Source organism: Lagopus muta, chromosome 8 (assembly GCF_023343835.1).
Source record: "Lagopus muta isolate bLagMut1 chromosome 8, bLagMut1 primary, whole genome shotgun sequence".
NCBI classification, from domain to species: domain Eukaryota; kingdom Metazoa; phylum Chordata; class Aves; order Galliformes; family Phasianidae; genus Lagopus; species Lagopus muta.
The window spans coordinates 35,503,126-35,530,486 of record NC_064440.1 but is presented as its reverse complement, the minus strand read 5'-3'; the positions used below and the strand labels follow the sequence as shown (position 1 = coordinate 35,530,486).

The following is a 27,361-nucleotide window of genomic DNA, read 5'->3' as shown; positions in this document are numbered from 1 at the left end:
CACATGTAGACTACTGTGTCCAGTTCTGGGCTACTCAGTTTAAAAAAGACAGGGATCTCCTAGAAGGTGTCCAGCAGAATAGTCCTGCAGTTGTTAGTCTCACTCCTTCTTCAAAAGGTGCCCTTCTTTACCAGCAGCCACCACTGACAGTGAAGATCACTTCCATAGAGTTAGAATCATAGAATCATTCAGGTTGGGAAAGACCTCTACAGTCATCTGGTCCAGCGCCAACCCACCCCCACCATGCCCACTGACCACATCCCTCAAGTGCCACATCTCCATGGTTCTGGAACACCTCCAGGAATGATGACTCCACCACCTCTCTGGGCAAGCTGTTCCAATACCTCACCACTCTTTCTGAGAAGAAATTTTTCCTAGTATACAACCCGTACCTTCCCTGGTACACCGTAAAGCTCTTGCATCTTCTCCTGTCACCTGTCATATGGGAGAAGAGGCTGACCCAACTTTGGGCATTACAGGGATCTTTGCTGTGTTGTATCTGAAGGGCTTGAAGATGGCAGGCTGCACAACTCTACCCCTGGAAAGGTTGCTGTAGCCATTGAAAGTCTCAAGATAAAGAATATGAATCCATTTATCACTTCACACTCTGGAGCTTTGGAACCTGTTGAACAAGCTTAAATGCAGGCAAATAAGACTGCTTTTAATTTGTGGATAGCAATCATAAATTGTTGTTAAGAAGATAAATATTGAAATAATAGGTGGATTAACAGTGAAAGATGTGACAGGAGGTCCAAAGCAGGATGAGCTAAGAGTTTTCATGTGGATCTAATCAGTGAGTCTCGCTGTGCGCTTGGATTGACAACACAGATGCACTAACTCCACTCCCAGTCAAAGGGCAGTGTATGTGTCTGACTTTTAGCTTTCATTAGTTTCAAGGAGGTATCAGGCAAATTAATCTCTGGCACTGTACTGTTCTTTTCTGGTGCTTGCACGTGCATGTTTTCTTCTCCCTACTTGCCTGTTGTGTATAGATACATATACAAGTCATTTACAAAGGGTAGCAATAGATATGAGAGCTTTCAGTGCATGGTTTATAAATATGCAACATTTGCAGTGGATAATATTGCTGCTACACAAGCCGAGGAAGTGATGTTAGACTCATTATAGTTACAAAATTATTTCTGCAGATGGCTTTCTTCATTTTTCCCAAATTATTAACATGGATTTTGCTCTTTCAGTTGAAAACACGTTGTATTTGCTTGCCACCGGTTTACTTTTTGTCTGTCTGTCTTTTATGAAGACTCAAAAGTCTTCTAGTGCCTGTGCAGATGACTGATAATTAGAGGGTTTTTATGATTTCCATCCTCTTTCAGTTGAAAGTGATTAAAATGTTCACCTCAGACATGCTGAGCAGTCGTTGGTAGCATCTCAATCATTTATAGTCAGCATGATTGCCTGAAACGTGGAACAGTGCAGAACTATTGCATAAAAATGGGTGATTTATAGAAGGCTTTTATGTCAGAGAGGCTTTTGAACATGTCCAAGTGTGTATATTGTTTATGTGCATGTTGTAATATAGCAGGGTTGGCTGCGTGTCTTCTGAAGATTGCAAGAAAACTGTGATCTGTTACTGTGTTCAGAAAGATTTCAGCATTGCCATAAAATTGGACCACAATCTGGTGAACTTTGACTTTTTGACTTACTGGCTACGTATGGTTTTTTTCCTACAGGTTCTCTAACGTCGATGTTTGTCAGGCTTCCTTGTGGTGGTGTCGGGGTGAGTACTCTCTTTAATGTGTAAATAATGTCCTGTTTGTTCTCTGAGTCCCATTGGTAACAAAAATCGATGCTTTGCATTCCATCAAGTGGGTAATTGCTACCAGATGTTCTCCATAAACAGGGTCTGCCTGGGGTGTGGGTTTGCAGTGACAGCCTCACGTGCCTTTCTTCAAAAGCAGTGCGATGATTTGAAACTATTTGGAGCACTGAAAGCGTGGGTGACATTCATAGGCATGCTTCGTCTCTGGCTTTGGGGACAAGAAACCTCATTTCCCAGGCAGTGATGCTTAATGTCTAAGAGGTTACTGAATTTTAAAGCAACCTTCGAACCCAAAAGTGCGCTGCAACCACGCAGAAAGCAAGATGTGCTGTTTCATCTTTGGGATTTGTGCTTCAGAGCTGCCTGTCTCATAGGGCAGGTGGAAGCTTTATTAATAAAATGGTGATACTAAAGGATGATGTTTGGGAAGTTTCAGTAAATAGTGAGTTATTTGCAGCTGGACTTGTGTTATCGTCCTACAATAAAAAGCCTCACTGATTACAAAGGGTAAAATTGCAGTCGTCGGTATTTGGCATCTTTCATTTTTTTTGAGGGTGAATTCTGAAAGCAGTGACTGAAATACCCGTCCATCCATCACAGAGCAGCTGAACATCAGTTTTCATCTGTCAAGATTTCTTTCATGCAGTTAAAAAAAAGACATTTATTCCCTGAAGACTGAAAAGAGGGAATATCATTCCAGTGCCTTGTGCTGAAGATTTGGGTTTGTTGTTTGTTGTTTGGAGCCTGAAATCTTGAAAGTTTTCCTTTCGGCTCAGACTTTCTGCTCCAAGGTTTCTGTGCAGGGTGACAGCAGAGAAACCCTCATAGAGCAGGAAGGGAAAAGAATGAGAAGAGACAATAAAAGGCACTGTGTTTGAAAATTCACAGTGGTAGTTCTTATGCATAATTGTAGCTCGTGAGGTTGAATTTGGAGGTCTGGATTCTGTTATGGAAATGAAACAAAATTGTTTTCTTCCTGAGTCTTTGCAAAATCACTGCTTTGAAAATTATCCCGTCAAAAAAAAAAAAGAGAATAATCGGCGTTTATTCATACCGCCACAACTGAGCACTCGTAGAGATATTTTATTTTGTATTGTAAATATGCTGCAGCCTCCTAATTCATGACAAATTTTTGGCCGGAGTTTAAAAGGTTTGGATTTACCCTGCCCTGCAGTCAGGCATGCCATTCAAAGCAAAAATTATCATTTGCAAATGAAGACTGAATGGTAACAAGTAGAGACAGTGCCTGAGCCTAACGCAGTCCCAGAAGTCTTGCATTAAGTCCTAAATCAGGGCAGGAAGCGCCACGGCGCTGGTATTCCTGATAGGCTGCTGATAAAGATAGTACTTGCTGCTCCTGGTCTCCACTGAGCCTTAAATATGAAATAAAACAGCTTTCCACTTTTCTGCAGCGTTTCAGTCATCCCGACCAATGCTTTCATGTTTTGGAGGAAGAGCTTTGTGTAACTGGTAATTTACCAGTCATGGACAACGCGCTTGTCAGATTTTTCGTGGAAGGAAAAAAAAAATGCATTCTGGTTGTTTTGCTTGATTTTCTTTCCCTCAGTTCCATTGGAAGGCAGCACGAGCTCTTTGTGTGCTTCTACTTGCAGGAGAACAGATTCCTCACTGCTTTTGGGCTGCGTTTTTGATCAGTATATACACTGCAGCTACGCATCTGTGGGGAAAATGAGGCCACGGCACGCAGTGATGGGCTATAGCATATTGAGCAGTACACACCTGGGTGGGTTGAAGTGGTTACCCCCTCCTTTTGGGGGTAGGAGAGCTGCACACCGATCGCACAAGCTCCTTTCAGTCCTGTTTTCTGCTGTCCTTCAAAGTGTGAGATCTGTCAAGAAAGCTGGCTTAGCAACGTTGCGTGTCTATTGAAGAAATAGAAGGAAAACTGTACTCTTTGTTAGCATGCCAGTTCTGTCAGACAAGTTGCTCTCGGTTTGATTTGCTATGGGAAAACGTTGGAAGAAGCTCTACAGTGGGATTTTAGTTGGGCCACAGAGCACGCCTCTCGGTAGCAGATGAAAAACAAGTTATTTTCTGCATCAAAGAGGATGATGAGACATTTTTGAGACACATGCAGTATTTTTTGAAGAACTAAAAAAGATTTTAAAACATCAGGGCCCAGGGTAAAGTATCAGTTGTGAAGAATTTCGGTGAGAGAGGAAGCATGATGCAAGCCTGAGAGGTTTCAGCATGTGAAGACCGCTGAGAGATCGAGTGCTTGTTATGGTATAATTGAATAATTTTAAATTGATTTAGCAAGAATGCTTGGGGTCCTGCTGCTGTAGGCAGGCTGCAAGGTGACCGTATGGCTCCTCTGATGGACGAGGAGCATCAGAGCTGTATTTAGATTCTCCTTTGTTCAGGAACACCAGGTTGGCAGAACATGACTTGCTTCTGAACAGTCAACTGTCTCACTTTTGTCTTTAACTTATGAGCTGAGGAGGTTGTGGGAAGGCAGCCTTGGTGGTGACAGAAGTTGGTGTGAGCTCCTATGGCTTTGCACTGGTTTACTGGTAAGGGAGCATCAGGAGCACGGGATGATCCGAGCACCTGTGGGACATCTGGTTTGTAGCCCAGAGCTGAAGGAGAAGGGATTTATTTCAGCAGAAGGGTAGTTTTCTCTGACTCTGTCACTTAATAAGTGCAGCCTAGTGAATAATTCATGGTTCACCAAGGCAGTAGACAGCTTTCCAGCTGGCTGACTGCTTCGTAAGGAGGATTTGATCCAGAAAACTCAATACTGTTCTGGCAAATGCTTGCCGGGGGCTAACGTGATCCATAAAGAAAAAAGAAAGGTTTTAAAAAATCAGGCTACCGTAGAATGAGTTGGGAGCAATCCTCTTTTGGGTACATCACTGATGAGAAGAGAGAGAGCTGCAGTCAGAATAAGTCCAACACATGCTCTGAAATGTTGCAAAGCAAAGGATTGGTCTGTAAGTGCATGCTGGTGATGGTACGAAATTTATTCAGGGTCACGAAGACAAAAGCTGAGTGCAGAGAAATGTTGATGTCACGAGAACGCAAAGCAGTAGTAAAGTTAAGTAGTAAGGTAGAGCACAAAAAGCAGTGTTGCTGGGTGCAAAATAATGCCTGAGGGCATGAGGGAGGCCTGGCCCGGAGTGGGTGAAAGCTGAGTGATTGCTGCTCCTTGTAATTCAGGAGAGGAGCTGGGGGTGTCGAATGGTATTTATGGGATGGAAAGCTTGAAGTCAAGTCCTTTTCCTGCAGACAGACAGCTCTTGTCCATAGGGGTTGTCATGTAAGTTAAAAGAATAAATGGGCCTGAAAGGTGATGTGGAACAGTGCTGTGGGGGGGGTGAGGGTGGGAAAGCCCCCCAAAGCCGTTACATCTCCAGTGGCTGTGCTCCAGTGGTGTGGCAGTGTTGCTTTGCCTTTTCATCTCCTCATTAGGGCAGTGGGTTAGGTGCTGTGGTGCTGCTCAGAACCTTGCTCAGGCCTGCCAGGTGCTCTGGGGCCAGCAGATACATCAGCCTAGCAGTGAGGGAAGCTGTGAATTTCCACGTGTTCTTTGTGCTAGCACAGGTGTTACAACAGGAGTTTTTTGAAGGAGCAGGAAAAGGTTTAGTGCAGATCAGTTCACCACGTAACACTTTTTGATCTCCCTTCTAAAACGAAGTCACAGCTTCGCAAGATCAACGAGGAAGGTTTGTTCCCCTATGGTTGGAAACTCTGGGTTCTTTTCATCATCAGTTTGCTTAATACGAGGAAGCCCTCACATCATCATAGCTGACACTAACAAACCTCCCCACCTGCACATGTCCCAGTCCTAGCAGAGAAGGAAGAAACCACAGAACCACTCATATCAACAGATGTGAGCTCTGATTTAAACATTTATTCCCACTGATCTTCAGCAACATCTGCAGCAGTAGCATTTCCATTTAGTGCCGTTCACTTCTCTGCAGCACACACACTTTTCTTAAGCTATGGCTTACATGCACGGAGTGTTAGATAATCCTGGATAATTAGAAAATAATTTTGCAAAAGGCTTTGAAAATCCATAATCTAGTGATTCTTACTAGTTTTGATCTCTTCCAGAGTTTGTTCTCCTATTTTTGATTGCAGGGTCCTGTTTAGAGTGTAAAAAAATCTTTACCTATGCAGGTATAAGCGTGCAGCAAAGTACATTCTTGCAGAGCAGAGACCAAAAAAAGTCCATATTCCATGAAATGGAAATGAGAAGAAACTTAATAGTGAGTCTTAGAAGAAAAAATATGTGAGCAGTGACTTAACCTGAGCTTTAGGAGACATGAGAAGGTAAAGACGGCTCCCTGACTGGGTGAATGCTGAGTGCTGCTGTCGCCTGAATGTGAGGATGAGCTGTGATGAGAGGAGAGCAGAACTCCTTTGATTCTCTCTGCTTTGCAGTCCCTTGCTCCTGTCCGTCACTCTGTTTTCCCTTGTTCTAATGAAACCTTTTTTTAAGATCCTCCCCATTTTTTTTTTTAAATAGCTGCCTGGCAGTACGTAATTTAGTGCACAGCGTGAGTCGGAAGCTCATCGTGTGTATTTTTTAACATTTCATATTTATAAGGAAGGAGAAGTTCTTTCATGTTTTGCTCAGAAACATCTTAGACATTCCTCTTAAAACAAAGCCTCCATCAAACTGACCTTCCCTCATCATTTTCTAATAATTGTGCATGCTACGAAGGCTTTAGAGCCTGCAGCAGGCCCCAGGAGCTGAATTCCCTCTTCCCACGTCCAAAGATCCTCAGCTCTCCTAAAAGTCCATGAGGCAGAATCAGCAGCTCCTCTGGCTTTAATATTACTCTCAAGCAAACAAGCGTGCTTATCCACTCCTCATCCAGCAGATGTGGAAGACTTGGTATCTCTGACGCAGTTGAATCCTCCAGTTTGGGAGAGAAAAAGAGAAATGCACGCTCTTAGATCAACAAAAGGCAAGAAATGTGCTTCCTCCCTCTGTAAAGTCCTTCCAGATGCTAAGGCTTGATGTGCTGTCCCAGCAACAACTCCTGTGATGGCAGCTACATCAAAGGGCTCGTCGATGGGGAAAGCCAAATAGTGTCTCCCTGTAATGAACTTCAGAATTCAGGAATGATGGAGGGGTCAACAGCAGCCCGAGCACCGAACAGCAGCAGCTTTAGAGCCGGAGTGCAGCTCAGCTCAGGGCCACATTAATAAGATTTTCCACCGTGGCAGAACCTACGCCCCTCTGCTGCAGAGTGCTGATGACTTCAGTGGGACCGTTCAGACACTTCCAGTGTAACATGATGAAGTGCTGCCTTGGATTAGGGCCCGGCAATCTCCAGACATCCTTTCTGGGAAGGTGGCTGGGTGTTAAATCCTTATCGTGGAGATGCGTGCATGTGGGACAAAGCAGTGCCAAGCTTGGCTTTCTTAATCCAGTCATTCTCCCACCGGGTAGCTGGGCATGGCAGACTGGCTTTTATGCTGCAGGCAGAATGCTTTTTCTAAGTGCTTAATTTCTGCAGAAATCATCTCTTTAAAACCTGTCTTGCCGTCCTCGCTCCTCTTGGAGTGCTACCAGCACAAGCCTGATTTCTGCAGGCAGTATGGCGTGAACTTAGCAGCGTTTGGCTTGGGCACTGGTGGCTTTGGTGTGCTTTATGGGAAGGCTGGCGCAATGGAGATCTGAGGGTCCTTACATGAAGCTGTGCACCGGTCGTATATGAGTTCTGCTTTTAGCTATTTGTTTCCTTGGTGCCTTTATGGTGAGTAAATGTGACCCTGTGCAAAACTCTGCATTCAAGTGAGGAACCTGGTACTTGGAGGGCAAACAGGGAGAGGATGCCTCTTTCTATTGCTGTCCTGCAGCATTTTCTTTCAAGACTTAAGACAGATGGGTTATATCTGCCCATTCCAGGCTGCGTGGCATAGCTGTATCCCTCAAGTTAAGGGAAATGGAACCAGCGAACCAGCTCAGAGTGGCCCTTCCGCAGTAGCAGTGAGGCAGCAGAGTTCTACCAACCTCCTTCTTCCACAAGATACCAAGAACTGAAATTAAATTTGCCAGCGCTGAAGCTGTAATTTTCTTTGCACAAATCAAGCTGGTATTCTCAGTTGCTTAGGTTAGGTGTGTCTGCCACCTGCAGACACAGGTGACTATGATAGTGTTGTATAGAACTCAAACCTGTTGTACTTCTGTTCCCGTGTTTCTGCCCAAGCTTATTAACTCAGGGGAGCCCTGGCACTTTTACTGGCTAACTGCAACTTCAGAACTGTCCTCAGAGCAGCTGGTGCCAGAAAGCATTCCCAGTAATGGGCCTGGAATGATTTCCACCGCCTTCAACACAGGCACGAAGGAGGTGGCTCAGTGTTGTGTGGGGTGACTTGCATCTCCTCGCAACTCAGTAAGCAGGTTGGCTGCCAGACAAAGCAAATAATCCATTTCTCCCATTCTCCTTCTCCATTGTTTCCATAAATGCTCTCAACGCGGAGCAATATGTGAAAAATAGCTGGTGATCCTTCACATTGAGAAATGTTGCATTTATCCTGTGATGGATAGGAGGACTGTACAGCAGAGCTTTCCTGACATGGGATAGTCCCAGCAGTGTGAATTTCACAAGGGCCGGGGCTGGCAGGAAGAAAACAAGCTCTGCTCTCATCACAGCCTGCAAACAGGCCAGAGTGCTGGGGAAGAGATCCAGGCCCCGTGCCGTTTGTCCCCCCGCAGCCTCCAGCTGGATCACAGCAAAAGCTGTGCAGGCATCTCAGCATCTGTCTTCGAACCCATCCCATCTTTGTGCAGTTGGTGGCGTGAATGTGGTAAAAGCCAGCACTCCCTGCTTTTGGTTTCAGTTAGGGCAGGATCTTGTAGCATAACTGCACGGAGAATGCCTGAAGGATGCCGTGCCTTTGGCCTGCTGGCACATCTTCTGGGGGAAACTGTAGAGGATGCTGGTGCTGTCAGATATTCAGCACTGAAGTAGATGTCTGTGATCAGCACTTAGATTCTGTAGATCTGCTGTTAGCTTTGCTGGGATGAGAGAAGTTGGTGTCAGCATAACCTTACCCAACTGGCAGGCCTGGGCTAGGCAGGCGTTGTTGAAAATTTCATTATTAAGTATCCCTCTTGTAGTGCTTTAATTAAGAGGATTATTGAATGATTTTGTAAAACCTCCTTTTTCATCTGAACTGTTTCCTCCAGCAGTTGTGGGGAAGTGCTGCTGTGGTGGTAGAAGTGCTGGTAGGAGACACCTGCAAGATACGGTGCTGAATTTCCTCCTCTGTTAATGCACTGACCCTAAAGCATCCCATGAGTAACCTTTGTTGGAACAGCTGTTGGTGTTGTCACCTTTAGGTGATGGCGGTCCTGGCCCTGGTGTTGCTGAGATCAGTTCTGCCAATTCCCACATTTAATACGTTCAAGTAACTCTGTATAAGACACGAGTCTCTGTTTCCTGGCTGTCCTCACTGTTGCTAACCATGGTTCCTGTGTGTCTCACTTAGGTCGACAGTGACACGATCTGGAATGAAGTTCACTCATCTGGTGCTGCTCGCCTGGCTGTGGGCTGCGTCATTGAGCTTGTTTTCAAAGTGGCCACAGGAGAACTGAAGGTTGGTATGACAATAAGCAACACTTTGCTTTGAAAAGGGCTGTGTGTACGGGAACAGCAGGGCTCAGATCATGACTGTGTTGTGCAGGAGATCCAGCAAGCTTCATTTTAATGGCACCATCTGGCTTTGGTCATAAAAATCTTTGAGGATATCAGCAAGTGAACAGCAGACTCCTGGTGAATGTTCTTACGTGCTGATTAAAAGGAAGAAAGAAACCAGAACAGCAAGCAAAATCCCTATTCCAGTGTTATCTGAGGGTCTTGCTGCTGGCTTCAGCTGGGCCAGTCAGCTCAGTGACCTCATGCAGAATTTATTTATTTTTTCCTGAGTGGAAGGAAATGCTGTACCAGCCAGTTTCCCTAAAATTCATGTGGATATCTTCCCCTCCAGAACAAGGGAGTACATCATCTGCTGCCGTGCAGGAACCATTGAGGACAACTACATAATTGCAAGGCACAATTAGTGCTCCTGCCTGCATGCATCCATCCTTGTGAGATGAACCTTCCTACCTGTCTCATTTCTTCCTTTTCTTATTTTCGTGTGTAGAATGGATTTGCCGTTGTTCGACCTCCAGGTCACCATGCAGAAGAAAGCACACCCATGTAAGTATGCATTTGTGCTCTGTGATCTTGCTTCAGTGTTTGTCTGTTGTGTGATCTACAGCCTGAAGAAGGCTGTTTGTTAGTTTACTAACGGTGTCATATGCAAAGCTCCCAGTAATTCCCTTGAAGAGGGCAAGTTCCTACTTTGTGCTTTTGGGTGGGTATTTCTTAGCACAAATTGACATTACAGTCATGCCTTGGAATAACGCTGCTGCTTTTGTTTACTCCTGTGAGTTGTTTTAAGATCAATATTGATGGCTCACACAGTGTGAGGAAGGCAAGAGTACCATTAATAGCAGTATAGCAAGCATAGCTGTGTCCTGAGGTCACAACACTGACTGAGGAAAGGGGCAGAGTAGGAAGACTTCACGAAGCCAAAGTTAAGTCAGGCAGCTGACGTGTGTTTTAAACAGCAGGGTTTGTATTAGGGTTTTCACCAGATATCCCATGCAGTCTTTGGGGTCCCATGCTTGGATTGTGTTGGACTTGTGTACCAGGCTTACCGTGCTGAACTTTCATGCGTGGAGTTTCTGTGCTTCAGTATAAAGTTCTGAGCCTCCGTGAGCGTATCTCCTCTCTTCCAGCTGATGGCATCTCAGCACTCCAGGCCTTGGTTCTGTCCTTTCTTTGTCCTCTTTGCTTTGTCTTACCTGTCCCTGTCTCTTACATGTAAGCACTGGGGATCTGAGGGTCACTCGTGGGCAGCTGGCCCCCAGCAGCATCTCACTGCATTGGGCTTAGGAAAGGATTTCCTGATGGATCACAAGGCACGTGCTGCTGCGTGGCTATTTTGTGTTTCTCACTGAGCACACGTACATCTTCCAGGGAGGAAAGCAGAGTGAAAGCAGAAGAAATTTCTGACTGTGTTATGTCTCAGATGATAGATGCACTGGGACCAAGGAGACCTATATTTAACACCTCTCCTTTTTCTCTTTTCTCTTCCTTCTCATCACCTCCAGGGGCTTCTGCTATTTTAACTCCGTGGCAATTGCAGCCAAGCTGCTCCAGCAAAGACTGAATGTTAGCAAAATCCTCATAGTGGACTGGGTGAGTAAACCTTCCTTGTTACCATCAGGAGAGCAGGTGGAAATTTTCATGGGGTTTTCTTTGGGTTTCCTGTGAGGTCAACCCAGGCTCTGTAAGTCAGTGAAAAAATGTTGTCTGTAGTCTGTAAGCCAAAATTTGTTTGCTTGGTACTTTTTAAAAACGATTCTAGTTCAAAACAAAACAAAAAGCTTATTAATGAGTCCATAGTTTTCCGAACAGAATTGTAATTAATAAGATGTTGCTTTCCAAAACAAGCTCATAGCACAGTCTCAAGCATAGGTAACTGCAGTCTGTGCTGCTTCGGTTGGGGTTTTTTTTTGTAAGCTTTTTGGTCTCAATTGCTAGGATCCATCCCAGCTTTCTTTCTGAGGTGTGAGGGCTGGTTTCTGAGAGGGATGGGCTGTCCAGCACAGCTTTACTCTCGGTTTCAGTGTGCTGCTTCTGGGCCAGGCCAGCCTCTGTGCATGTGGGCAGGCAGTCAGAAGTGTTCTCCAGGTTGGATTAGGACAGTGAAATATTCTTGCTTGGCATTTTGCTACGGTGACGTGTAGATTTAAAAATGTGGCAGATACATTTTATTGATTTTAAAATGTTTTTTCTTGGCTGTGAAGACATCTGAGCCCTTGGGTGTCAGCCAAGAGGTTTGATTAGATTGCAACAAATCTCTTGTGGGCAAGTTAAAATGGATGTATTTGTCTTTTTGCCTTACTGGATGGGCATCCTTTTCCTTACTTTCCACCAACTATTTTTAATGTCAGAAGGAGTGTTTTGCAAACCCATCCTGCTATGGACTGCGTTTCTGCTCCAAGTAGAACTGCAGGAGAAGGTCTTGGCAACGGGTTTGTGTCCCTTAACATCACTGAGCTAGGCCTGACAGTTTTGCAGGGTACTTGTGCCAGTGGTCACCCTGTTGATTGATTAAAGGTGCAAGTTCGGGGCAACTAATACTGCCTTTCTATGCCCAACATTCCTCAGGATTAGTTATGAATGTGATTCTCTAAACCCAACTAAATTGATCCTGTTCTCAGGTAAGTGCTTGCGATTGTGCTTACTGCCATTTATCTGGTGTGTTAAATGAGAAGTGTAGACTGAAGCTGGCTGTACAAAGCAGATTACTTTCGTTTGCAATGAACTGCTTCAGTTAGCTCAAAGAAGCACAGAAAATGAAGCTCAACACCAGAGGAAACCCCTCCGAATCCCAGGTTGATGCTTTTAGTCATTTTGAATGAGACACGAACCTCCCTCATGTATTGCAATCTCTGTCCCCAAAGGATGTGCACCATGGGAACGGTACTCAGCAAGCTTTCTACAATGATCCCAATGTTCTTTATATTTCACTACATCGCTATGATGATGGGAACTTCTTTCCAGGCAGTGGTGCTCCTGATGAGGTAAGAGGATCTGCGTAGCACCCTCCCACGTCCAACAGGACCTTCTCAGGGTTACAATTCAGGTGTCCCCCAAAATTTGGGGGCTGCCTGCCTCGGGTAGGTCTGGAGGGCAGCTTCTGTCACTGCTCCCACCCTTCTGCTTGTTAGTGTCTGATTAGTAGTGCATTGCCTACATTTGTGGGCTTGGTGTGTTCTTGTCCAAGTCCTCACAGCTGTGGGCATCATGGAAGCTGGCAGGACAGCACACACTTTGGCAAACAAGCTGAAAGGAGTGAATGCAGTCAGTCTGCCCATTCCTGATGGGACAACCTGTTCCAGAGCCGTTTGCCAGCTGTCCCAGACAGTGCTTTCATCTCCAAAGAACAGGACTTTGCATACTTTTCCTGCCTTCCCCTTAATGGATGTAAGATGTGGGTGTAAGGAATAGATTGTTCCGTGGCTATGCCACCAGCACAGTGGTCAGCTTTCCTGGCACAACCCTCAAGCCCATCTGCTCCTTATGCTGGCCCAGCAGACACCAGTGCTAATCTTCAGCTGCCATCAGTGCTGTTGGACCAAGTCCACTAATTCTTGGTGGTTTCTCAGACACTGCTGCAGAAGGGCTGGGCAAGCAAAGGTGGAGCCCTTTCTTCTCTGGGCAGATGCTACTACATTCATCACATCCTTCCTCACCCTCCAGGCTGAAATGTAGCATGCTGCAAACAGGAGGCATAGAAACAATCACAGTTTGAAGTATGTAGTTGGTAAAACCTTCCCTGGCCTTTAAGGTACAGTACATTCATTTGAGCTGTAGTTTTGTTGTAAATTTAAAATGAAAATGGGTCGTGCCTAAGGAATGTTCCATTATCATCCTTCATATGTGATTTATCAGTAAACTTCTATCAAATGTGTAGTTCTGTGTTCTCTGAGGCACTTTAGATTACATCTTAAAACTCCTAGAATTCGTTCCCTGCCCATTTTATGTTTTCCCATCCAGCACGCATTGTTGTTTCCATTTAGATTTCTAAAGAGACTGAAATGTAGTGAGATATTCCTTCATGACTCTGCTTGTGCACATCTGTATAGTGAATACACAGCAGCTCTTTGCGGCAGGCACTTAATTTCTGCCTCAGAATGCGCAAAGCTCTGAGACTTACTTCTTGCAGCTTTATCTAGCTGAACTACCTGGCTGCGTATTGTATAACACCATTAATTTTTAGGTTTCTTTCACACGCCGAGACCTAAACAAAACCATGGTGCATAGGAGAGCTGTGCTGAGCTGGCAGCAGCACTGCAAGGGGACATCTGCAAGGTCCCACCCAACGAAGGCACCCAGCACAGGCTTTTAGGATTCCAGATGAAGGGAAGCATGACCTTGCTTCTTGGCAAACGGTTACTAGAAGGCTCTGGTTTACTTTTAACTTCTCACCTTCCTCCATTATTTGGAGTGGATGGAAGGAGAGGCACATTTGCAGTAGGGGCAAGGATGGGGATGCAGCTGCATTTAGCACTCGTGTCCCTCTAGCAGTGGAAATGTCTGCGAATCATATTTTCCCCCAGCAGAGGGGGAGCTCGCTCTGATTAAAATTGTCTTGTTTTATTCCCTAGTTACCACTACAGTAAGACACAAAAGTGTACTTCTAAATAAAACTGAAAACAAATTAAGGAAAGAAACTACATGTAATGCGATGTCCTACAAAAGACGAAAAGGATCCTAGAAGAGGATCCACTTAGTGATGAGGTGTTTTTTAGGCAAGCAGCCTGCCTGCAGCTCCCACAAGCATCAGAGCATTTGTGAGCATGGAGAAGCTCTGTTTTCATCCTTGCTTTGGGGACTGTGTCACTCTAGAAGGAAAAATTAACTTAGCTAGCACCCAGCTATTGGATCAAAATCCATATTCAACTGGAAGAATCATGATACAGCAGAAAGGTGTTGCCAGAGTTTGCTTTTTCTACATGTATAATTAAGAGAACCGTTTCCTGTTTTTAGGTTGGCACAGGAGCAGGAGTTGGGTTCAATGTTAACATGGCCTTCACTGGTGGCCTTGATCCACCGATGGGAGACACAGAATACTTAACTGCTTTCAGGTAATATTGAAGTTTTCCTCTTATAATCATATTTTTCACCTAAATTGGGTTTCTTTTATCTTGTGCAGTCGTGAACTTAATCACGAGTTAAGAAGTTCTGGATTTTCATCTAGTTGCAGTGCCATGTGGAATAAAGCTGAATGAAGCAAAGAGGATATTTCTGGCCACAAGAAGTGGGTCTGTGACGTTAGGGGATTGACGTACTCACTGCTTAGCACTGACTGATACGTCTACTGATATGAATGAGCTCTCTGTTGTTGGCTAAAAATCTTTGGGATGAGTGCTTCTGTGCATGAATACACTTGGATTGGGAAGGGAATCCTAAATAATTTTCCTGAGTTACCATGAGTTGGAATTTCAGGGTGCAGCCGTCCCAAAGCTTAAGGCATCATTATTGTGATATACATGATGGTGCATGACTTCTAGGCATGCTGGCATGCATTGCCTCCCTTACATGAGCTCTGCTTGTGACTACCACCCTACCTCACTCCTGAGGGTTCCTAGCAGAGGGAAGTGGGCCTCTTTTAATGACCTTCTACCAAATAAGTGTTACACTCACTGATAGGGGGTGAATGGAGGTAAGCAAAGCTGTGGAGTTAAATTAATGTGTTGCTGAGATGTCTTCCTTGACGAGCAGTAAGAGCAATGCCAAATGTAAATCATGATGTTGGGTTGTACAAGCATATTCAAGTGTGCTCCAGAAAACTTGGCATTGTTTGAGTCTGCAAATGGAGCAGGGCATGGAGCTGTTTGTTGACCTACATGTTTGTGTCCCAGTGCTCTTACTGTCACGCTCACATGTGATACCTGGGGACAGCAAGGAATTGTTTATCTGACCCTTATTTTCCTCCTTGTGTCAGTATCATCAGAAGAGATGTGTGAAGCAAAACACGCATTGAACATCTTGCTGCTCCGGGCAGCTATGGGGCAAAACGCTCTGATGGGGTGATTGTACAACACTGGTGTTTTGGGGGCTTGCTGCAAGCCTGGGGTGTGATGCATTTGCTTCCCAGACCCACAGAGAATGGGAAAATGAAGGTAGTAAGATGAACTATGGAAGCAGTGGAATAACACAATAAAATGACAGTTTTTCTGGGTGGAGAGGTAAGCAGAACAGTAATGAATAGAGTCCTGTGTGAGACTACATTTTCTTCTCTGATACTCCTTCCAGGAGAAGGAATGTAATTCCCTGACCTGTGGATACATGGGCTTCATTTTTTCTTCAGACTGTCCTGTTCACCCCCTGATCCCCCATATGCCTCGTGCCTCCCCACCTTGCATCTTTTTTAGCAATTACCAATTGAAGTGGTTTTCTGTCCTCAGACCAGATTTAGTGCACTTCTGGCAAACACCCTGCATAAATTCAGGGGGACACATGATTGCCAAAACGTGAGATGCAAATTTCTGGCAATAGCCAGATGGAATATTGCCTTCCTGGGATAGCAGTGCGTGTGTGAAATCTGGGAGCGTTATTTCTGTCCTTTGCTGTGCCTGTATTCATATTGCGTTATATTGAGCAAAAAGAGCTTTTACCCTCCAGCATGCCATTAAAAAGCCTTCAAAGAATGTATACAATTTAAAGTAACATCTAGTCAAATAACTCTCATTTGTCTTGATGTTTTATTCCTGGTACAGGAAAGCAGCACTTTCCTCCAAAGTGGAAGTCTGTTTATCCCAGCAGTCAACAAGACTGATATCTGCATTATAAAGAGAACCTGTAGCTGGCAACTGAGTGACATACTTGCTATTAAATATTAATTGAGTTTCAAGGCTCCTGGAAAATTGTTCAGAGCAGTCTGCAGCACAAGACCTTTGCCAGCCATTCCTTAATAGACGCTGGTGTCTTTTTGCCCAGAGACTGCAGCTGTGTGAGAAGCAGATTTTGTACCTAACCCCAGCCCTTATTTTGGGTTCTGGGAAGCAAAGTGCTTTGTGACTCATCCTCATAGGTAGCACCTCCCGTAGCCTGCCTCATGTGCACACCTTCAGTCAATAAGTTAAATTGGAAGCTTTTTTAATCTTCTGCCAAGATTGGTCATGATAATACATTATCAAGTGACCTTTTCAAATCTTAACCAGCTTCTTTGAAAAACATTTTTTTCCTGAATCTTTCTATTGATTTTAATGTAAAATAATGCTTTGAAGTTTGCAATTTATAGTCCCCCGAGAGTTAGAAAGTGAAGGGAATGGGTCATATATCCTTTTTTTTTCTTCTTTTCTTGCGCTAGCCCCTTGAGACAATGCATGCCTTCAAGGCAGCACCTTGTTATTCCACCCCATCGAATGCCACGTTGCATTTGCTGGGGATCAAACCTAAGATGAAGAAAAGATAAGAAAATTGGCCATAATGAACTCCAGAAGCAGCAGGCATTTTCACCATGAACTTGGAAACTCACAGTGGAGAACTGAGCTTTAATTCAAACCAGTCCAAATGCCAAACTGTGAGGCTTTGAAGTCTGCAGAGGAATCAGTGGAAATCCTTTGAGCTAGGCAAAGATACTGATATACTTTTTCTCCTTTTTTTTTTTTTTAAGCCTTAACCCTTCGCATGCTTGCCCACTTTTAGGGAGGAAAGCCATCTTTCTGTGTAAAAACATTAAGAAAAAGCCAGCGTCAGGCTTTCCGTTTATTCTTCTGTTTTGGGATAAGCTGGTATATGGATTGAATGAAATAAAATGATTGATGAATAAAAGCACGCTCTCTAGCGAAATAATAACTGAGATAATTGTCTTCACAAATTGTTCTTCTGATGAATGAATAACTCCCAATGAAACTCATCACTGAAGCATAGAGCGGCCGTGCCTTGCGCTTTGCTGCACGTTGTCTTCAGAGCTGAGTTCCCAAATCAGCACTGCAGAAGGTCGGGGTGAAATCCCAGCTGCTGTGCATGGAGGGGAAGCAGGGTGGGGTACCCGAGTCGCCCATGGAAGGCTTTGGGGAGCTCGCTGTGAGCTTGGCACTCCTCCACACTGTCCTAACTGCAGCCCTCGGCAGCATTACGTTATAATTTAGCTGACCGTTCACTGCGCAAATGTTCCACGGCTGAAGTCACCACCAAAGTATGCGGGCAATACAGATCTCACAGATTATGCAGAAATGTATTAAAGCCTAACACGTAAAACGCAGGGCATGTAATTTAAAAAGTCCCTAACTCATCAAAACGTTATTGGTATTCATTGCTGTTATTCCGTAGTTATAGAAACAAACGGTTGTAAAACTCTTTAGTTTTTTTTTTATTTTATGTTTTTTACTGGAGTCTTTTGTTTCCTGACTTGTTGTACAAGAAACAGTGGTTGCTCCTATGAATTCCCGTGGCATTTTCAAAGGCTGTATAAAAGCATAGCATGCAGACCCTACTGGGAGAGCTGCTGAGGCAACATGAGGGCTGTGCCTAGCTCCTTATTGCACAAGAACAGCAGTTATTAGTGAGATTAATTCGTGTTACATGCAGGAGTTTTCCTCTAAACATGATGTAAAATACCTTTCCCTGATGATTCTAGAAAACTGTCTTTTCATCTTAATTTTACCTACTCTGACACTGGTCTCTCACACAATTAGAATCCTGTGTGGGGCTTGGTTTTATTTCAGACACCCAGAGCAAAAGCAAAACCAGGGCTGAGAAGTCCCTCCTTCTGCCTTGAGCAAGTCTGGGAGCTGAGTTGGTGGGGTGGAGGGGTTCTGTCCACAAAACATCCCAGAAGCAACAAACTGGGAGGGGGAACCTGGTGCTGTTTTGCCTCAAATTGTTGTTTCTGTCTTGTAGATTTCATGCTTTCTGATGCCTGTTTCGTCCCCAGCAGCCCCTGAGCAGGGGATGGCACCTGGTGTTGTATGGCCAGCAGTGGGAGGAGAACATTGGAGAACTCCTCTGTAGAACTGCTTAATCTGCCTGTCATTTGTTAAGCATTTGACTGGTGGATTGGCCAGTAGTAGACTAAGCATTATTCACTCTTCAGGAAAATGATAGAAAATTGTTTTTGTTTTCCCCCCAAAGTGTTTGCAGAACATGATCAGCAGGTTTTGCTGTTTGCAGCCATCGGTATTAGTTAATGCACAGCCGTGCAGCTTAGCCACATTCAAAGCCTAATGAAAGGATTTAATTTGCATTAAACAAGCAAAACAATCTTCTAAAATGTAGGAAATTTAAATGTTTGACCCTCGTACTTTAAAACAAATCGGTGTGGCTAGAAGGGAAGATTCAGTGTTATGAAATGTTTCATTCTTGAGTGAATGGCTTTGCAGCCACCTTAGCTAAAAGACCCAGCTCTGAAGAAAACTGCTCACCTTGCTTACCTTGATAGCAACTCCAATCTGTGGATTTTTTTTATAGTGTGGTCATCAGGACAATACAGTAGGCTAGTAGCTGTTTTCTCTTGGGGACTTAGCTATACAGTGATGGATCTGAGCAAAAAGGGCATTTTCCTCTGCAGTGTGGCTGCTTCTAACTATCACCAGTGTGATTTACTTTCAAACAGCAAGCACTGCTTTTTGTCTCCTGAAATCTCTGCAGATTTCAGGCACTGCCTGTGTGGTACCTGTGCTGCCGGAGGGCATCTGCCCTGCTCACAGCCGAGCATCGTGCCCTGCATCTCCCTCAGGTGCACTGGGCACAGAGAGCTGTGCCACAGCCAGCAAGATGCCATCACCTCGCAGCACAGTGCTGGCTGAGTGCTGACAGCCCGCGCAGCTCCACAGCTCGGGTTTGGGTTTAGGCTTTGGGTTGGGTTTGCTCCACCAATGGCTTTATGGCAGCTGAGGTTGTAGCATCTCTCACGACATTGCAGCTTTGGAAAAAATCTGATGATTTTAGCAGTTCTGCTACGATTATAAATTAAATAGCTCAGCAGTACTTCAAAGCTCAGGGAAAAAAAAACAGAAAGGGAAAAAAAAAAAGCCCTTTGCCACGTGCACTTGCTACAGAAGTGCTGCTTTAGTCCTTTGTCAGGGAGGTGGTTTCCACTTAAGATGTCTGTGGGTTTCACTAAGCGCGTTTGTCGACTGTAAAGCCATCAGCAGAAAAATGCACTATTTTGTCTTCCTTACATAATAGTCTCCCTGAGGACAGAAGTATACGGCAATCGAGCCATTGGAGGAAAAAATTAAAATTCCCCTTTCAGACTCTGTCAGAATTAAAAACTTTCTCAGCACAGAGAGGGTGAATGCTGCCCAAAAAGCTCTGCAACTTGTAACCACCAGCAGAGAATTGTTTTATTTTTGTAGATTGCATAGATTTCTGTGTTGCTGTGCATGGAGAGTGGCAACCAGGAAGATGACAAAAATGAAAGCTTGAAGGGTTTTTTTGGACTGCACATTGCCTCAGCACGTCCACCAGACCTGGGATGGTACATGGTATGCTGGGTACCAGTGTCCCTGCCCACACCAGGGCTCTGCTCTGCATTGGAGATGACTTGCTGGGTTTGACTAACACGGCAAGTAGCTCATTGCATGGGAGATGCTGAAGCTCTGTTAAAACTATGTCCTGCAGAGGGTGAAATGGCGTGAGCTCAGATTGGTGCTGGGGCAAATAGAACCTTGTTTTCAGAGTATTCTGTAAATGCTGTCATCAATAAAGGTGCAGTTGTCGTGCTTACAGAGGTGTGTTCTGGCATATTATCTGTGTTTCAGAATGCTAACCTTGCCAGAAAAGATTGTGTGTGTGTCTCTCATGTTTATTCAGAAGCTCTGTTGCTTTGACATTTTTCACTGCTGTAATTTCAGTTCTGCTGCGTTTGTGCTGGAGCTATTAGACGAAGAAGTAATTCTTGCTCTCTGCAGAACTTTTCCTTTTTGCTTAGTTGGCATCTTGATGTGGGAAATGGGATGTTAGCAACCTCACATGGATTTTGTACAGAAATATTGAAGAGATACACCAGAGTGAAGATGCATTTTGCTGGGAAGCCACAGGGGTGGACCTCTTGTCTCATCAAAGTACTGGTCCTAACAGGCTGTAGTTTGCAGATGCTAAGCAATTCTGTCTCGTTTTAGAGAGCAAAATATCAGAGGATGGGGAACTGGAGTTAGGTGGAATAATTTGCACGTTAGAGCTTCTTTTGTCCCTTGCAGCTGTGCAATGCCTGTGATAACTGTTAAGTGCTGCCTGCTGTCTTTTTGTCCTTTGTTGGGCTGGTTGAGCAGCAAGCTTGTAGCCCCAAGCCTGGCAGTGCCCCAAGCCTGGCAGTGCCCTCCACAGCTGCACGAGGCAGCAGGCAGAGCAGTGCTCGCATGCATCTTGGGTCCCAATCTTTCACAGCAAGCGATGAGAAGTGCAGCATCCAAGAAAAAGGAAAAACCATTGTGGAAAAGCAAGATGAGACTTTCTAAGGGGCTTGTTCAAGATCAGTTAAATGTTCCTTTCGTTTGTTCAAGATCCAAAGTGACCCATCTGCCATGGTTCGATTCTGTTGCAGGACGGTCGTCATGCCCATTGCCAATGAGTTTGCCCCGGATGTTGTGCTGGTGTCATCTGGTTTTGACGCGGTGGAAGGCCATCCTACGCCTCTGGGAGGATATAATCTCTCTGCAAAATGTAAGTTGTGGATTAGAAAACAGCAAATACTGCAATTGGTGTGAAATTTTGGGGATTCGCGTGCAAGGCTTGCTCCGAAAGTAATGCCTCCTATTTTATGATGTTGGCCCAGGATGTCAGTGTTGGGTGTTGGTATGGCAGTAGAAGTCGAACCTTCTCACCAGTATACACTTTGTTGCTGTGTGACAGATGGCAGCAGAGGGGCACTGTGACAGACTGGCATCTGACACAGAAGTGTGGGTGAAGCAAACGTGTGTCATTGAGTTCCTCTATGGGGAAAAAATGGCACCCATTGGCATTCATTGACACTTACTGAACATTAATGGAAACCTAACAGTGGATGTGAGGCTTTGGGCGGTGACTGTAATATGAGAGACAGGCCGTGTTCTGGATAGCCATGCGCAGCTGTCATGAAATGAAGAACATCTCAATCAGGCCGTCCATGCAAATCAGCCAACAGTGGTGACTGTTGAAAGAGTGTTTCATAGCTGAGAATTTGCTCTGTCAAATAGTGTGGTTGTGCTCTTTATATCTGTTGTAGTTTCCATGGAAATAAATAGGAGGCATTACTTTCAGGATATATACTATTTCCAGGTTTTAGCCTGTGAGGATCTAGGTTGAAACCTTCCATTTCAGTGGCAAACTTTTTGGATTTTCCGTTGCATTTTCATTTGTTTTGTTACTATTGTAGTCTGCCTGAAGCCTTTGTTGTCTTAGAGCATTGCATATTTGACTTTTCAGTGACCAAACCACATCCATGCAGAAGACTGCTGCTGAATTTGAAAAAATTACAGTTGTTTTAATGCAAAATTGCAGAAGGGAGGCAGTGTCAGATCTAAAGAGGTAATTCCCTGCTCTGAGTGCTAGAAGGAATCCATTTCTTTCTCCAGAGTCCCTTACAAAATTTTTTTTACAAATATTTTTTCTTTATCCTTGTAACAATTTAGTTGGCCCATTTTGCTGCGTGTCTTCATGTTTTGCATTGCATAGGAGATGCACTCAGCTCTGGGCTGGCCTTTTGCTGCAGTTCTGGGTTTATCTGGTTGTATTATTTGGATCAACCCAGTTTTTCTTGCAAAAGCAGAAGGTTATTCTTTAAGAGATTGTGTCAGTTGAGAAACTTGCTCTGCACAATGAACTTCAGACCTTCGTAAGGTAGCTGAGCCTATAAACTTTATACAGGAATAAAGTGGAATAGATTTACAAGAGAAGTTATTTAAGATATCCAGAAACACTTTGTAATGAAAGGGTCTTGTTTACCTGCGTGTTGCATTTCCCATGCTTTGCTACTCTCCTAAAACATGAGGCTGGGTACCACGTTACGTGCTCAGCCTTGAATCTTTTGTCTCGCTGTTAATTTGCTGATTTGCAAAGCACTTGTAGGAGTTATAAGACACTGCAAAACAAAAGCAGGGAGCATAAATGAAGGGTAGAAATGTGCTGGGTTCTCTTTCGTTTGGATTTTTTTTCTATTTTTAGGGGGGAGGGTTGGTTTGAGGACATGTTTTTTTAAATCCTCACAGCTTGGTTCTGTTTTGTTTAAAGGGCAGAAATGTATTGTGTGTCATATGATCAAAGTCCCGGTGCCTCAGGAATTTTTACAGCATATTATATACGGGAAGAAACGTCTGTCAAAGGCCGGTTGTCAGATATCTCTGGGGCTCCGCAGTGCCGTGATCAGAACCGAGAGCACCGGCAGCAATTTCACCAGTTCCCTTTGCCCTCCTCCCCCCCCATGCCTTCTGCACAACTTCTCTGACTTTGCCTTTTCCTTCTCTCACACAGCAGGGCGAAGGCAGCCTCCTTCCGTCCTCCTCCTCCCCTTCCCTGCCTGGCCTCTGCCACCACCCCGAGCCTGGGGCCTGCTGGAGGGCTGCTGGGGGGCTGTGTTGCCCCTCGGTGCCTGGGATAACCTCCAGTGAGATGCTTGCTGCGGCCCAGGGGTTGTGGATCCATCCCGCACCGCTCCAGCAGGGAAGCGTGGCTGGAATTCTGAAACGAGCGTATGAAAATCAAACCTGGCTTATATTATGCGTTTAGTCCGCTCAGATCCCTTGTGGTTTTTTAATATGATGTAATTCCTTTTTATAACTCTTTGATCCTTCGCCAGGAGCCTGATTCCAGCAACAACCTCTGCCCTTCTCTCGCATTTCCTCTTTTCCCCTCGCAGGCTTTGGGTACCTGACGAAGCAGCTGATGGGCCTGGCCGGAGGCCGCGTCGTCCTGGCCCTCGAAGGAGGCCACGACCTGACTGCCATTTGCGATGCCTCAGAAGCATGTGTTTCTGCTTTGCTGGGAAACGAGGTACAGAGAAATGAAAAATCCTGCCGTGGCCTCCTGGTGGCACGTGCTTGGGGGCACGTTCCAGGTGCCACAGCCTCTGCCCCCTCGTCCTGCCGAATTTCCAGTTGTGGCATCAAATGTGGGCTTCTTGTTCTCCAAAACAGGGGATGTGCCGCACCTTTATCCATGCAGTTTGCACTGTGCTCCTAAGAAAGTCACCGATTAGCTTCATTTGCTTCTGAAGTTACTGTCCACACCTTCCCCTCTCTTTGCAGTCCCCCTGCCAGTATATCTGCTCCATTGAGCAGCGTGCTTGATGCTGCTTTCTTTTCTATTTTTTCCTCAACGTTTCATTTCCTACCTTCTGCTCATTGCTGTTTTGAAAGAACTCTTAAAGAAGTTGGCTGGAAAAGCCAGGGTGTTTGATTGCAAGATAAGAAGAAGGCAGAGAAGTACACAAAGGAAGTCTAGTTTCTGGTTTCTAGAAATGTTGGGATATTTTCCTACTGAGGCAGATTCTTTGGCTTCTCTGCCTCTTCTTTCTCTGGTGGGATTAAAGAAAAAATGATTCAGACTTTTCGCAGCCCTCCCCTTGATGCAGCCAGGCTTTAGCATCTACTGTAGCTGGCACCATTTCTTCCAGCGCGACTGATAATGGAAAGCTTCCCAGTGGTGGCATTTGATGTGTTTTGGACTCAAGGTGTTCGGGCTCATCCACTACAGAAATACTGCAGCAAGTACAGCAATCAGCTGCCAACAGTAAAATCTCAGATTGGGAATCTTGTGCATTTGTTGTGTCTCTACCTCTGCATATACTTCTGTTCAAGAAGCATATTTATAATTTGTGGGTTATGAGTTTGAACACATTATTTGTTTGGATCTGGCCTCTTTCTTTTCCGTACACGTGTTCTTCACACAGAGGACAGCCACACTCATCCTGATGGCTGAGTCTTGGACTGGTACAGTAGACTGCAAAAGTGCCTTGCACTAATTTTCTGCTTAGGAAAACTGTACTCTTCTCAGAGAAGCACAAGCTGGAGCCATGGACACAGTCCCTATTTTTTACCTGCTGCAGTTGTCCTGGCATGATTGGCACTCTGGACCTGCTCAAAGCAATGGTTGAGGGTTGATGACGCACATAACAGCAGCACAAGGCTTTTCCCTTGGCTGTGTATACCTAAGAAGTTTAGCTTTGTGTTGGAGGATCCATTCAGACTTGAAGTTGGAGGTGGCTGGCTAGTGTGTTTGAATTTTTTTTAGGTTACCTTTTTAGTTTGCCTTCAGTACCCCGTGCTAATGAGCAAGTTTCAAAAGGCTGCAGTAGATGGACACAAAGAGGCTGCTGAGGTGACCTCTTACAGAACAGACCTCTGAAGGCATTGGTCTCTTCTGCAGAGCAAGAGACCTTTCTGCCTGTTGGTGAAGGGAGGAGGTTCCTCCCAAAGCTTTCAGCTGCCATGGAGAGCACAGCCAGGCTCTCTTTGCTGAAGAAGCCCCAGTGCAGGAGCTGATGGAAGCCCTGTGGTCAGCATTTGAAGGTGCAGTAAGTAGCACAGAGAAGAGAAACCAAGCAGAATTTCAGCTGTCAGTCTGCCTGTGGTGGGAGCTGACTGCAGGGACTGATGGTGAGCCCTGGGCAGGCTTGTTGTGACTCAGTTCAGGTCAGTGATGAGTGGCCTTTCTCTGGTCTGGGAAGCTGGAGCAGGGAGGTACAGACTGCCTGTGTTCCCTGCCTGCTAGCCTTTTGAAGGAATGCTTTGTCTCTCAGTATCCAAACTCTTTGTGAAGGATGACAGTGCCTGAGGAAACTTCACCAACCAGTCTAATACATCATCAGTGAAACAGCTGGGATTCATAAAAAGCATCTGCTTCAGTCATCCAGCATCCCATCTCCAACCATCCAGAGAGTATCCATTCCTTGCGCTTGGCCAGACAGCTCTGATAAGACACTCAACATAGGTAACCTGTCCAGCACACCAACCCTTGGGACAGACAAAAACTCAGGAGCCAGTAAGCAGAGGAAGAGCAGAGTTGATATAACAGCACCTGTGTCGCTTCATCTGGCAGCAATGGCACTGTTGTCAGCACAGACGACCCCATCAGCTCCACACAAATAAGGACACAGCCAGCTCTAATGGCAGGATGCACTTTGAAGGAGAGACTGAGGAAATAACATGTGAAAGATGTCATTCCTCTCACTTAATGTAGCGCTGTGGTGCGGGCGGGTGGCTGCAATGTGGGGTGAGGATCTGCGTGCAATAAAGGAGTGCTTGATCCGAGCCACAAATGTTTGGGAGCGCGTAGCTCTGGGAGATCTTAGCATTCACGATAGCTTGGCTGTTGTCAGCTGGCTGAGTGTTTCCATTTAGCAGAGTGAATATTGATCCTTAAAGGTAAAAAAAAAAAAGAAAAAAAAAAAATCTTTGTTTTTTTAATCACTGCATCGGGACATCTATAAAGCGCTTTTAAATATTTAAAGATGGAGCTATTCTCACTTTTCCTAGGTGGGCTGTAAGGCTGCGCAGATATCATGATAATGTTCCCTTACCCGCACATCAAAAAGCAGGAAACACTCGTTTTATCAAGGTCTTTTATAAAGCCTTTTTAATGCAAGAAAGTTGGAGGGAACTGCTGTTGCTTTGTCCCGCGGCCCTTTGATGGGGTTTGATATACAGTGTGCTAGGCAGCTCTGCATGCGTGCACATGGACAGCCAGCTGCGGCCGGCGACGGGTGCGGGGAAGTGTGCTTGCTGCAGAGAGCCGGTTGTGTTACGTGAGGAAATGGTAGGAAATGAGGGGAGCAGTGCCAGTCCACACAGTGTCTGCCTTCACCGGCGGAGATCAAAACTCCCGCTTTGGAAAAGCGTTATGCAGAGGCAGTTCCCAACTGCCCAGGAAATTAAAGCGGAGCTCGAGCTTTGCAGCAGATTATTTTAATGTGAAATGAGTTAGAGCTGTGCGGGGTGGCTTGAAAATGTTTGAGTTGCTTTGGTTACAAATTCAGTTGTTCGATACTGGCATGATTGCAGCTGAATGCAGGGAAGATCGCTTAAGAGATAATTGCGCCGGTTAGGAAGCGGTGCCAGCACTGTGCCCCAAGCAGAGCCTGTGCAATGGGAGCTGCTGGTGGCAAGGACAGAGCCAGAGCTACAAGATGTGCTCAGCAGCACTCACAGCACTGCAAAGACTGTGCCATTTTTCATGCACGAGCAGCAGAGATGTGTCCAGTGTCAGACTCTGGACATCCTGAATGAACAGGGAGGTGATAATAAGCAGTTGTTTAAAAACGTTGCCTAATGCTCAGAGGTATTTTCTTCCTTTTCCGAGTGAGCGATGAGTGAGGCTGTTGTCTGTGAGTGTTGTTTCAGGAGGAGTGCTGCACGGTGGAAATGATTCATCTGTGAAATAGCACACGGCTAAGCTGCCTGGTGCTGTGTGCTTTATGTCAGCATTAACCGAAAGGCACTGGGAAGCTCTTACTAAAGGTTTGTCCAGGAATAGCGTTCGCCTTCACTTAATGTCATACAGAAGCTAGCGTTGGCCAGAATTATTTTTAGAGTAAAGAATTTATTAGAAGTGCAATCCGTAATTATTAAATCTGGAGCGGAGCAGTTTCTAGCCCTGATGGAGCACCTATCAAATGGCTGCCATCTGGTCGCGAGAGCAGATCTCTTGGCTGGAGCTTGTCTTGGCTTTGGTCAGAAGTTGCAGTTAAACTTTGCCACAGTTTTTATTAACTATTAAACTGTGACTGCTTCTTTGTTGAGGAGGACCCTCGGATGAGCACTGGTGCATATTTTCAGACACAGTCAACAGCTGCAAGCATTTCTTGTTTTGGATACTCGGCTTTGTGATGAGTGTGTGTTCTTCGTGGAGAACCAGGGGAGAAAAAAGGGGGGGGGAAGAAAAGAAAAGGGTTTGGAGAAAATCAACTCAGCTGAAATTTTTTTCTTGAGCACTGAGATGTGAGATGTCTAGGGCTCCAGCCATCAGGCACATATGTGAGCCAAGTAGAGCTGCCCTGCTGGACATCCTCACCTACCAAGCAGACATCTCTGCTGTGCCATTGCAAATTGGTGCTCTATAC

The 27,361-nt window shown here is 45.2% G+C and overlaps 1 protein-coding gene across 9 annotated transcripts in view; it reads left to right on the top strand.

The window, feature by feature from the left end:
* Positions 1–27,361, top strand: part of HDAC4 (histone deacetylase 4) — a 214,088-nt gene that overhangs the window by 182,403 nt on the left and 4,324 nt on the right. For all 9 annotated transcript variants that reach the window (XM_048953284.1, XM_048953285.1, XM_048953287.1 and 6 more), the window contains 8 exons: positions 1,692–1,738; positions 9,251–9,358; positions 9,905–9,960; positions 10,920–11,007; positions 12,279–12,398; positions 14,368–14,465; positions 20,873–20,991; positions 23,162–23,295. In XM_048953284.1, the coding sequence (XP_048809241.1) occupies positions 1,692–1,738; positions 9,251–9,358; positions 9,905–9,960; positions 10,920–11,007; positions 12,279–12,398; positions 14,368–14,465; positions 20,873–20,991; positions 23,162–23,295 (770 nt within the window). The remainder of the gene's footprint in view (positions 1–1,691; positions 1,739–9,250; positions 9,359–9,904; positions 9,961–10,919; positions 11,008–12,278; positions 12,399–14,367; positions 14,466–20,872; positions 20,992–23,161; positions 23,296–27,361) is intronic.